Source organism: Dendropsophus ebraccatus, chromosome 10 (assembly GCF_027789765.1).
Source record: "Dendropsophus ebraccatus isolate aDenEbr1 chromosome 10, aDenEbr1.pat, whole genome shotgun sequence".
NCBI lineage: Eukaryota > Metazoa > Chordata > Amphibia > Anura > Hylidae > Dendropsophus > Dendropsophus ebraccatus.
In genome coordinates this window covers 91,127,400-91,140,803 of record NC_091463.1, presented here as the reverse complement: position 1 = coordinate 91,140,803, position 13,404 = coordinate 91,127,400, and the positions used below count along the sequence as shown (strand labels likewise).

Here is a 13,404-nt window from a genome sequence, read left to right as displayed (position 1 = left end):
CACTGTTATTGGGTGAGTCTCTCAGAAGGGTGCTGTATACAGGGATGTTTGGGTTCAGACAGACCCAAGTGTGCTCGAGATTCGCACATATCTATTCAGGAATTTTAGATGTTAGGCTTAAAGGGATACTCCAGCAAGGGGGGGGGGCACTTTTTCGCTGGGACCAGGCAGAAGGTGGCTGAGGGAAAAGATGTCCACTCACCTCCCCGGTTCCAGCGGCGGGTCCCGCATCGCGGTGCTCAGGTTCCCGTCCGCTTCCTGGTGTCTGACGCGGGCCCGAGACGTGACATCTCAGGTCCGCTCAGCCACTCAGTAAAGGATGCGGGAGACGTATCGTCTTGGGCCTGTGTCAGACACCAGGAAGCGGCCGGGAACCGAAGCTGGAGTACCCCTTCAAAAGAAAAGATTAAAGAAAAAAAAAAAAAAAAAAACTTTCTTCCAAAAAAACAGCGCCACATCTGTCCTTAGGCTGTACGTGATATTACAACTCATCTCCATTCACTTCAATGGAACTGATCTGCACTAACACACCCAAACTGAGGACAAGAGTGGCGCTGTTTTTTTTTTTTTGTGGAAGGAAATGTTTTTCGCCAATTTTGAAATAAAATAAAAAAAAAAAACAGTCAATTCAAATGGCAACTACTCTGCACTACACCTTCTGGTGTGGGAACCGGACCAAAAATGCTGCTTTCGTGTCTCAGGAATCTCCTTTTTAAGGGCATCTCTGATGTTTTTCTTCATTCTTTCCATATGTAAAGGTTACTATGCAGGTCACTTATATTTAGCAAAAAATAAATCCTTCTTTGTATGAGTGTAATGTATGTAGAGCAGAGCCGGCGACAGCTGCAGGGAAACCCAGTATCCTGTTAAGTGACCCGTGACGACTATTACTGCAGTGACACGACTGCACCAAGGGGTGTCCTGGACTTAAAGGGGGACTCCACTAAAATAGGACAGCATAGGCAGCTATAGTTATACCGATATATCTGGCTACTCATGGGTTAAGCGCTTCTCCACCTAAAATTCTTCATAGTCCTTCACAAGTTCTTTTCACAGTTCACAAAATCCTCCTGACCTTTACTTCTGTTTACCCAAAAAGTAACCATAGAGAGGAGGCATTGTGGCCTGGGCAGCGGGTACTGCGAATGGGAGGTTTATATGGCCAGAGATCAGGTATTCATCACAGAGCAGCCATGCAAGACACTGTAACGTCTTCACGGGCAACGGACATGTGACCAGGCCTAGAAAGAACGAGCGCATTCACTGGGCACTGGAAGGAATGCTACAGACCTCAAGAAACCTTTGCTTTCCATCTTAAGGAGGACGGACGTCCGAGTATCCAACATTCCTGCGCGGATACATAATATGGTGGCGTATGGACACTACTATCTATCCATCTATTTCAAGCAGAGCTGCAGTATAAAGCACGGTGGATGGACAGGGATAACACTATGATGCTATGGATAAGTGACACCCATGCAGTCTTTAATACGGGGAAGAACCTCATAAAATATGAATGTGATGAGCACAAACAATGTTCCCCCCGCGTGCGGAAGCAGGAGCTTGTGTGGTTTTTTTTTATTCATGGAAACTTCCTATCAAGAAACTATGTTGGCATGGTTGCCCGTCCGCCCCCGGCTGTTCTGTATAAGCTGTGATTATATGATTACATGTCTGTCTGTGTGTTATTATGGGACGGGTCCTGCGCCGAGTTGGGACAACACCAGTGCCCCGCGAGGGTATTACCTCCCCCTGACCTCTGTCCTATATAATGGCCGGGCACCTATATGGGAACCATATTTGGCCCAAACCGCAATGACAAGATTCAAGCGGCGATTTTGTTGCCCTTAAAATGACTGACGCCATCAAAGACCCCTGGCGAACGTCAACATGTGGGGATTGGATTTGCAGCGAGATTCTCGGCACAGTTTTCCACTGTGTGGACGTACCCTTGAAGCCGTACATAATAAAGTCGTCTGAAGCTGACCTTTTTCGGCAGGTCAGGTTCAATCATCCCGTATTATTTTATTGGAGTCTCCTATAAAGCGTTAAACGTCCATTTCGCACATAAACCATCAATTTTACATCAGTCTAAATTGAATTCAATGGGAAAGCTCCTGACAGCTGACACTTACTTTTACTGCCGTCATTATACCTGCCATAAACGTAACTGCTTGGTTTAGGCCGGGGTTACGTTAGAAAGCGAAAGACTTAATTCACATAAAACATAGGTAAAATAACAAAGAAAAAGAAAAAAAAAAACCTGACCCTACCCCCTGATGATAGATGTCAGGGGAGAAAACAGTCGGGGGATCTTAACATGCCCGATCCTTTTGTACTCCTTGAGGTAAGCTACCACCTGGCAGTGACTTTTTTCCGTATCTAAATTCAGAAGCATGACTGTGTATAAGGGCTGTATTACCTAACATGATCTGCTAAATCGGTGCCTGCTTACCAAGCCTATTACACGACTCGACAATTGTGCAGCTGCATGGACATTATTAGTGATGTCCATGCAGCCCTTGCTGTGTATATAGAAAATAATTAAGCGATACTCACCTCTCCAGGCTCCCCAGTGTCTTTACGGCTTTTTCCTGTGTTCCCTGCAGCCACTGCTGACACTTCTGACATGTCTCTGAAGTGATAGGCAGTTCAGCCAATCAGTGGATGATCTGAGACAGTGAGCGGCCTGTCACTTCAAAGGTGACTGCGGGGAGAAGACAAAAGGGCACCAAGGAGCCTAGAGAGGTGAGTATAGCTTTATAATTTTCTATACACTTTCAGCAGCCGCCGACCGTGCACCTCCTATCACATGGAACCTTACGCGGTCAGTGGCCAATGATTTTTATTAAACTTGGTGAAAGACAACGATCAGCTAAGGATCGGCTTCTTGGCTGATCGTTGTCTTTATTACATGGGGCAATATTTGCAGATTCTGCCTGATTGGACAGATAATCACCCTGTGTGACAGGAGTCGGGAGAGATAGCTGTCGGCTAAGTGAATGTCATACTGGGGTCTTGTTGCCCCTAGCAACCAATTTAGCCTGTTTCTAGAAAAGTGAAAGCTGTGCTGTGATTGGTTGCTAGGGGCAACGAAACAAGGTTTGATGAATGAGGCCCTGACCTAGGGCAAAACTACTACTCCCATCATGTCTGGGCATGATGGGAGTTGTAGTTTTGCACCAGCTGGAGGCCAACAGGTTGAGGAACCCTGAAGCAGTTCATGACAAGTCTGCATAGCCTTAATGTGACACTTCCTTAAGTCCTTGACAACCAATATGGCCGCCATTACAGCTTCAACACAGGTTGTCATGGGACTACTGCATACACAATAACGCCTTGTCAGGTCTGCTTTTCGGGATCCTGGGAAAGCTGGGTCAACAACTCCCAAAGCCCTTTGTACCGTAAACAGGGCCGTAAAACAATTCATCACCATAACCATAAAAAAAGCAAAAGAATTCCTCTAGAAACGCGCAGAAAGCCGGAGCCACGTGACACGGCCTCGACTTCTGATGTCTACCCCCACGTCAGAGGCTGTATACGGCTTCGTCATACACAACTATATAATCAGGCTGTCCTTTGCTTACAGAGGCGAGAGCTACACGCGTGGCGGGGACCGGTGTGTCCATGCACGTCTGCAGGAGTATGCACGCCGCACCCCCCACCCCCCTCCTCCTCCATTACCATTGTTTATATGGATATACAGATGTTCCTCACAAGTGATAATTAGATGGCGCACAACAAACACTGCGCAGGAATAGCAGAGAGGGCTGCAAGGCAGGAAGTGCGGAGATTGTCACACGGCGCTGGATGATGGGGAGATCTGGAGATACCATGGGGGGTTGGGAGACGCGGTTATTTCATCTACACACATAGGATAGGATGGCGATGGCGGGCGGCACGTGCCCACTTGAAATGATGGATATGTGACTGGAGGGTCCTCGAGAGAGGTTGTGGAGGTTAAGTAGTCTGTGAAGACAGGATACTATAGAGCGATATTGTTAGGTCCTGATTGCGGCGGGGCCCCCGCAGGTGAAGCTACACCTCCCCGCCATATAGACGCCATTATCCTATAAGGGGATGGAAACAAGCGCCAGGCCATCCAGATCTGGGGTGTAGTATGCTATATGGACAGTAGATGACGCCACTCCCTGACCCGATATGAGACACCTTCTCATTCTCACACCAATACTATACCGCCTGGCAGTGCCATAGCACAATGGTGACTCCATTTTGCCGATAGATGAAACAATTAAAGTATAACTATCAATAACTGTATGTATGGGGCCACACAGGGCAACTGACCTAATCCTGATGTCAGCCCTGTTATATAGTGCTATGTTATACCACTATTGTGTGTGCACTATAGGGCAATATCATATGGTCACAGTACGATGATGCTATATAGGGAACCATATAACGTTACTTGAGGGCTACATAGCAGTGTTATTGTATATGGCAGTATTATATAGGCAACGTAGGAAACTATACAGTAGAAATATTTGAGCACTACACACCATGTTCCCTGTATGGCACTATTATGTAAGAACTACATGGCAGCATCATACGACCACTGTATGGTGATATCACATAGGGAGTATTATTGCATTATTATTTGAGAACTACATACACTATGTGGCAGGTTTATACGGGACCTGTATAGAGATATTATTGAGCAAATATTTGAACACTACATAGTAATTATATGTAATCACTGCATGTCAATATTATGTGTGAACTACGTGGCAGTATTATATGGGCACTGTATGATGATACGATTTAATCACTATATAGCAATATTATTATAATAGTGGTATGTGTTTACTGTATACGGATACTACTTGAACACTTTACAGCGATGTTATTTGTTGACTGTCTAACACTATTTTGTATGCATTACATGGCAGTATTATATTGACACTGTATAGTGATAAGATTTAATCACCATATAGCAATATTATTACAATAGTGGTACGTGTTTACTGTATACCGCTATACTGTATGCGCCACATATCCGAATTATATATAAACCTATAGGGTACCGTGTAGTGTTGTTGGTTGAGCACCACATAGCAAAGATCTACAGAGTGACATTATTTTTCAGTGCTATGTGGCCCTATTAGGCGTGTACTATATGGTATTATTATATGGAAAGGAAAAGCTGCGATAGACTGGGCTGATGTCAGCAAAGGAGAAATGACTGGAGAGACGTACGGAGACCAGACGGCCACAGGGTAGCAGAGATCATAACGCGGGAGGGATCAGCAGAGTGTGAAGATTTTATAGACATATTAATGATGGCCATAGGCGGTATATAATGACCGAGGAGAGGAGACGGGTGCAGGAATAGCAGACATGTGAGTGTTAATAGCACCGCAGGGGTGCGAGGGGTTAATGCAGGTTAATAAGACAATGCTGCAGGTTTATTCATTCAGAAACCTACGCAGAGTGCACCCCGCGGAATAGCAGAGCTCTACTCTGACATTGAGATGTGTGTGGAGGTTACAGGGGGACACAACAGCAGGGGAGGCTGAATACGGGGGGCCCCTATAGTCTATGTATGATGGGGATCAGGAGGAATACGGAGCATGATGGGTACAAGTCTGACATGTAGTATGACGTAATGGTCTGTCTACATAAGAGGATGTAGCAGAGCCGAGTTCATCATCGGCCACAACACATTGCGATAGGATCTGTGGTTTTCCTTGGAACTGCAGGTAAACCAACTACGGTACCATTTGCATAACAGACAGTTAATGACCGACTCGGCTCTGCTACATCTGTATAGAAACATAGCAAGGACATGTCATAGAGCGGTTACGAGGCTTTTATTAACTTACTGGCGATCGATGAGAGGAAGACGTGGCCATTAGATTGTGTTCATAGAAGGAAGCAACCTAGGCGGCTATAAGGGTGTAGTACGAAGGAATAGCAGAGTGTAGCTGAGTTAGAGGATTTATAACATGAAGTGGGTACTAGGGTAGCGTATTATATTATGGTTCCGCACAGCGCTGGGTTTACCAATAGTACGGAATAGCAGAGCGTAGAAGGATGTAGTGAATGGCAGTCAGTGTCCTCCTGGTCATCGCAGTGCCGCAGGGTGGACTGGGAGTAGTGACACTGCGGAATAGTAGAGAGGAGTTGTAGCTGAGTTGAAGAAAGGTTGTAGTGATTTATAATTGGGATTGTTTGCAGGAAGAAAGAAGGTCATAGTTCGGAGGAATAGCAGAGCGAGAGGACAGGAGGATGTAGTGATTTATTACCGTGACTCAGTGCTGGAATGGTGGCAATAGATCACAATGTGGTGTGGGTCATTACACTATAACAAGGAGGAATAGCAGAGTTAGGCGAGTTGCATCCATGTGAATAACAGAAAGTCGTAAGTCGTTGCACTGGTCCAACCTGTTGCAAAACTACAACTTCCATCATGCCCTGACAGCCGAAGGCTGTCAGGGCATGATGGGAGTTGTAGGTTTGCAACAACTGTTTTAGAATCGGAATAGCAGAGCCTAATGCATTGGAGCTGTCAGCTAGCGAGGTCCCCAGGGGCAGCCATGGCCAGCTCTACCTCTAGGACTGACAGCTATTATCACTATTGATCAGCAGCACTCCCCCTCCCCAAGTTTAGGACCCCCCCCCCATAGACAGCTGTGCACTTCCTGAGCTGGATATAAAGTGTATCTATGTATAAAGTCTATGCAGTGCACTCACCTTGCAGGGTGGATTGTCAGCTCCTGTGGTTCCCCTGCAGTGTCTGGGAGTCTCCCTCTGCTATGTCACTGCAGTGTCTCTGTGTATGTGTGAGTGTGTGTGTGTGTGTGTCTTGTCTGTCTCTCCTCCCTCTGGCCATGACGTTCTTCCATCTCTCCTCCCCTCTTCTCTCGCCCTCTCGTCTTCTCCAGCAGAGATCAGCTCCTGTGCTGCCACCTGATGCCCAGTGCTGCCCCCCCCTGATCCCCTCTGCCCCCCTGTGCATTGGTGTGCCCCCCTCTATAGCTCCCAGACACCCCCCTGCCCATCCCTCCTGCTCCTGTTTACCTCCAGTCTTCTTCTCCCTCCCTCCTGCATGTCTTACCACCCCCCTCCCCTCCTTTCACCTTGCACTTTCTCCTCCACACCTGATCGCTATCACCTGGACTCTCCATGCAGCTCTCTCTCTCTGTCCACCATGGGAGTTGTAGTCCTTGAATCGTCCTCATCCGTCCGGTCTTTAGTCTGTTTCTTTGTCGTCTTCCTGAAAGGCGAAAAAAAGTGCCTTGTTATGCGGTGTTATTTGTTCTGGTTATGAGGGTGAAGCCAATCTGCCTTTCAGGATTCTGGGAAAGTTGCATGATGATCATTGCAACCATTACGACGGATCCTAAGAAGGGTTGTCACCCATCTTTTCCGTATTCCTGAAGGGCAAATCTGCCTAGTTATGTAGTTATACGCAGTCCAGTTCTAAAGATTAAACAAATCTGCCGTTACGGATTGTGGGAAAGCTGGGTGATCACCATTATGCAGGGAGGTTGTCACCCATCTTTGCCGCATTCCTGAAGGACAAATCTTCCTTGTTATGAAAAGATGTGTTGTCTGATTCTGAAGAATAAGCAAATCTGGCATTCAGGATTCTGGGAAAGCTGGGTGCTGACCAGTATGACCGCCATAACAAATCCTACTTATGACGTGCAAATCTACTTATGATATGCTACCTTGTTCTCAGGGTTTAAACAAATATGGCATTCAGGATTCCTGGAAAGTTGGGTAATAATCAGTGCGGTTGCTTCTGCACCTCCTAGGAGGTTGTCACCCATCTTTGCCATATTCCTGCAGTTATTCTATGTAGTTAAGAAGTGGTATGTTGTCTCTCTGCCATTCAGGATTCTGAGAAAGCTGGGTGATGACTGGTATGGCACCATAACTACTCCTAGGGGGTTGTCACCCATATTTTTCATATTCCTGATAGATGCATCCACATAGTTAAGTAGTGGCATGTTGTCTCTCTGCCATTCAGGATTGTGGGAAAGCTGGGTAATGACCAGTGTGGCTGCCACTTGTCATTTAAAGTTGCAATATTACTGAATGGCAGATCTTCCTAGTTATGTATTCATATGCAGTCCGGTTCACAAGATTAAGCAAATCTGACATTCAGGATTCTGGGAAAGCTGGGTGATGACCTGTGAAGCTGCTATTTCAGCTTCTAGGCAGTTGTCACCCACTTTTGCATATGCTTGGAAGGCAGGGTTCCTAGTTATATAGTGATATGTTGCCTGATCTGATCATTAAGCAAATATGCCATTCAGGATTGTGGTAAAGCTGGATGATGACCAGTGCAGAAGCTACCACAGCTCTTAGGGGGTTGTAATCCCATTGCAATTATATGTCTGGGTATGTAGCGATTTGTTGTTGGACTCTCATGATTAAGCAAATCTCTCATTCAGGATTCTGGGAAAGCTGGGTGATGACCGGTATGGCGTCATAATAACTCCTAGGGGGTTGTCATCTATCTGTTCCATATTCCTGATGGACAAATGTGCCTAGTCATGTAGTGATATGTCACCACATTCTCAAGATTGAGTAAATCTTCCATCCAACTTTCCCTGATTCCTGAGTGGCAAGTCTGTAACTACGCAGTCAGCTACATATTCTGAACATAGAGAAACAAGGCTTATTTGTAAAATTGTGTTTACCTGTAGCTGCCACAAGGGGGAGCTGACTGTACTAATTATTATTACAGGTATGAATACAATGCAGATCAGAGCATGATGGGAGTTGTAGTTCTGCAACAGCTGAAGGGCCACAGATTGGGGACCACTGCTCTAGGATACATAGTGCGGCACTGGTTTTATACTTATACAGACAATGTAAGCACAGATGAAGCAGAGCTGAGCTTGTGTGGGACATAGCGGGGAAGCTGTGAGGTTAGATAATGTAGTAGGATAATACGTAGCAATGTGACGTTATTTCCGAATTTTGTAAATTACAAACTCGACTCTGCTACATTTTTTTAATATGTCACTTCTGTGATTACCTGCGATACTATGCAAACCACCTGATGATACGGTGTGATAGCGCAATCAGTCTGGCTACATAACACACCCAGCTCTGCTACATCAGTATATAAAATGCTCATAGTCTAAGTCAGGATTTTGCAATAATTCTACTTGCAGTCCCATGTAAATCCAATAATACCATACTGTAATTTTACCATTCACTATATCAAATATCTGGCTTAGCTCTGCCTCATCGATATATAAGAAATATGCAGTCCTACGTAATCCATCATTTCTGCTTAATAACAAACTCATCTCTGCTACCACTGCATGTGTAATATTGTTTTCTATCTTTTTGACGCTGGGGCTATTTGTTACTTTCTTAGGGCGGTATTACACGGGACGATTATCGTTCAAAAAATCGTTAGATCGTTCGGATTTGAACGATAACCGTTTAGTGTAATAGCGGACAACGATTAAACGACTAACGAGAAATCGTTGGCCGTTTGATAGAATTTGGACCTATTTTTATCGTTGATCATTTGCAAATCGTTCGCATGTAATAAGACGTCGTTTGTTCGCTCGCAGTAGCCACGAACGCAATAGTGACGACTATCAGGTCGTTCGCCATAGCGGCCGTTTGAGATCGTTTATGGTTAATCGTTAAAAAAATCACTTTGCGTAATTGAACCCTTACTGTCATTGATGTATTCTCAGTACCTGGGACTGCCCTTTTGTGTGATAACCTGCAGTCCCATGTAAGCATTATAGCCATACTCGGCTCTGCTACATCTGTATGTATGCTGTTTTGTGTGGATTCTTATAATGTGGTACGATTTGCTGTGCAACTACATAAAGCGGCAGGCAAGGCGTCATGAGATGATCAGCGTGAGTTCTGGAGGTTACAAACTCAGCTCTGCTACATCTGTAATTGCACATGGGTTTTATTATACTTACTGGTGTGTTTACTTGCAGTTCCGAGAAAACACCCCCACAGATGATATATTATATTAACTGAATGGTTTGGGCTACATAATAAATTCAGCTCTGCTACATCAATATCTATCTCTTTGTAGAGTTAGGATGATGTCAATGTAAATCCACCATTACAGGGGTAGTTCAGCAAAAAAAAAAAAAAAAAATCCTTTAAATCCACAAGTGCCAGAGATTTGTAATTTACTTCTATAAAAAAAAAAAAATCTCCAGTCTTCCAGTACTTATCAGCTGCTGTATGTCCTGCAGGAAGTGGTGTATTTTTTCCAGTCTGACACAGTGCTCTCTGCTGCCACCTCTGTCCATGTCAGGAACTGTCCAGAGCAGCAGCAAATCCCCATAGAAAACCTCTCCTGCTCTCCAGACTGGAAAGAAAACACCACTTCCTGCAGAACATACAGCAACTGATAAGTACTGGAAGACTGGAGTTTTTTTTTTTTATAGAAGTAAAAAGTAAAGTCCTATCTCTGGCATTTTCTGACACCTGTTCATTTAAAAGTTTTTTTTTGCTGAACTACCCCTTTAACCTATTGTGATATTACCTTATTATCCTTCCGTGTAATAGGGCCTTTATATACTAAAAACATCTATGTAAAACAACAGGTGAGATATTGTTTTACAAACATTTCTACTAAATAACAAACTCAGCTCTGCTACCTCGTCAAATCGAACGTTTCTTTCACGTTTTAATACCCAAGACTGCACTGAAATATCATGAATTCTGCAAATTTTCAAACTCAGCTCTGCTACATCTGCATTTATAATGCTGCCTTTTATGTGCATTTCTGTAGATTTCTAATCTAATATAAAAGCCGTAGCCCTATAAAGAATCATATACAAGGATGTCAATAGAAGCTCTCAGCTCTGCTACATTTACACTTGCACACGTCGCTGATGCGGTTCTGAGCACAACCACAGATGAGACATTATATAGGTGTAAAGTGAAACTGTCCCAGTTGCCCTTAGCAACCAATCAGATTCCACCTTTCATTCCTCACAGACTCTTTGGAAAATGAAAGGTGGAATCTGATTGGTTGCTAGGGGCGACTGAGCCAGTTTCACTTTACACCATGTTTGATAAATCTCCCCCAAAATTGTGATAACATTACGTTGAGCTACATATAATTTTTTGCTCTGATACACCTGTACCAGTATAATATAGTAGGGTTACCTGCAGTCCTATGTAAATCCACATATTGTGATATTACCATGTGTCAGGCTCAGCTCTGCTACACCAAGATGTGTCTCTCAGTTACACACAATTACCTGCAGTCCTATGTAACAGGATAGCAGCGCAACTTATATCATCTGCTACATCTGTATACGGAACATTGTGATCTTTTTATTACTATATGCAGTCCCATGTAAAACTACGGACAGCATATTATTGGGAAAGCACAATGACAAACATATATGAATATGAGCTATGTCAAGTCAATCTCAGCACTGCTACATCTCCAGTCCTGTCCTTTACGTTGAGCGTCATAGTCAGCCACAGGTCTCCGATACCAGGGACTGTCCCTTGATGTGTTTACCTGGACAGATGAGGCAACTGACGAATGATTTGTGGCAGATTACAAACTCGTCTCTGCTACATCTGCGTATATATATATATATATATATATAAGGTTGCTATGGCATCTGCCCTTTGCACTGGCTGATCCTCATGTAGTGTCCTCATAGTCGGATGGTTCCTTATTGTCAGGACATGACTCATGTGTGAAATGACTTGTGTTAAATCTGACCTGTCCTGACGCGCTTCCTGCAGCCGAGCCGTATCTCCCTGGTCGAGGCATCGCCATATTGGAAATACCTGTGCCTTGCGGTCCTTATACTAATGCTGCGTTTACACGTAACGATTATCGTGCGAATTTGCACGATAACGATCGAATTCGAACGATAATCATACGTGTAAACGCAGCGAACGATCAAACGACGAGCAATAAATCGTTCATTTTGATCTTTGAACATGTTCTCAAATCGTCATTGATCGTTCCGTGTGATCAGTCGTTCGACGATTTAACCAATGTGTGAGATAGGCTTAAGCGATCGCAAAACGATTGCAAAACGAATTTTCCGTACGATATATCGTACCGTCTAAACGCTGATCGTTATGAAAAAAAATCGTTACTCCGACATCGTTAATCGTACGATCGGGCCAATTATCGTTTCGTGTAAACGCAGCATTAGCATGTGTAATAGTCAGCGACTAAATCATTCTCCAACGGGATGCAAGCTGTGCAGAGACAACTGCTTAAAGGGGTTCTTCACCCAAAATTTTTTTTCTTTCAAATCACCTAGCGCCAGAAAGTGCCAGAGATTTGATATTTACTTTTATTAAAAAATCTCCAGTCTTCCTGTACTTATTAGCTGCTGTATGTCCTGCAGGAAGTGGTGTATTCTCTCCGGTCTGACACAGTGGTCTCTGCTGCCACCTCTGTCCATGTCAGGAACTGTCCAGAGCAGCAGCAAATCCCCATAGAAAAATCTCTCCTGCTCTGGACCGTTCCTGACATGGACAGAGGTGGCAGCAGAGAGCACTGTGTCAGACTGAAGAGAATACACCACTTTCTGCAGGACATACAGCAGCTGATAAGTACAGGAAGACTTGAGATGTTTACTGGAAGATCTTTCAGCCCTCTATGGTGTCAGAGCTGATGGGTAGATAGCGGATAACATAAATTATATCTATCTGCAAAGTTATAAAATCATGTATTCCTTCTAAGCTGAAGTTTGGCTGAGCTGAAGCATGCACATCCCCTCCCTCCCCCAACCTTACTGACTGATATACAGGAATCAGTGCTGAAAGCCAAGCAGGGACGGCTAGAGGAGGAGTATTGCCTAATCCAGGGATGGGGAACCTCTGGCCCTCCAGCTGTTGCAAAACTACAATTACCATCATGCCTGGACAGCCAAATCAAAGCTTTGGCTGTCCAGGCATGATGGGAATTGTAGTCAGGGCCGTTTCTAGTGGCGGGAGGGCCGGGCAACCGCACGGGGCGCCGACAGCTAGGGGGCGCTGGCCGCCCGTCCCATCAGCTGCCCAGATCGCCGCCACCCTGCCAGGTGTGCGCCCCCCGGGCCGGTCCCTCCAGGCAGCCGGATCAGGTACAGTGAGCTTCCGGCACAGGTAGACTGCCACACACCTGCCCGGAAGCTCACTGCTGTAGCCCCGCAGCGCCCGGACTTCTCTCTTCTGTTTGGCAGTGGACATGTGACGTGATCACATGACCGCCGCCGAGGAGAGAAGTCCGGGCGCTGCGGGGCTACAGCAGTGAGCTTCCGGGCAGGTGTGTGGCAGTCTGCCTGTGCCGGAAGCTCACTGTACTTACAAGATCAGCTGCCAGACAGAGGGAGACGCTGCCGCAGGATCCAGGAGAGGTGAGTGTATTTTTTTTTCTTCTCATAACTGCTAGAATGTGGGGGCAACAATGGGGCC

At 45.2% G+C, this 13,404-nt stretch overlaps 2 protein-coding genes across 4 annotated transcripts in view; one reads left to right on the top strand and one right to left on the bottom strand.

Moving 5' to 3' along the window:
* LOC138766339 (regulator of G-protein signaling 3-like) overlaps window positions 1-8,771 on the bottom strand; it is a 51,074-nt gene extending 42,303 nt beyond the window's left edge. The window contains exons 1-2 of one of the 3 annotated variants that reach the window (XM_069943878.1): window positions 8,670-8,771; window positions 7,119-7,234 (exon numbers count right to left, since the gene is read on the bottom strand). In XM_069943878.1, the coding sequence (XP_069799979.1) occupies window positions 7,119-7,199 (81 nt within the window). In that variant the 5' untranslated portion in view covers window positions 7,200-7,234; window positions 8,670-8,771. Of the gene's footprint in view, window positions 1-6,263; window positions 6,320-6,711; window positions 6,859-7,118; window positions 7,235-8,669 lie in introns of those variants that run through there. The other 2 variants (XM_069943880.1, XM_069943879.1) reach the window with 2 other exon arrangements.
* The window catches only part of LOC138766340 (lymphotoxin-beta-like), a 32,807-nt gene continuing 25,082 nt past the window's right edge, over window positions 5,680-13,404 (top strand). Inside the window, exon 1 of the mRNA XM_069943881.1 lies at window positions 5,680-5,717. The gene's annotated coding sequence lies outside the window, so the exon portion shown is untranslated. The remainder of the gene's footprint in view (window positions 5,718-13,404) is intronic.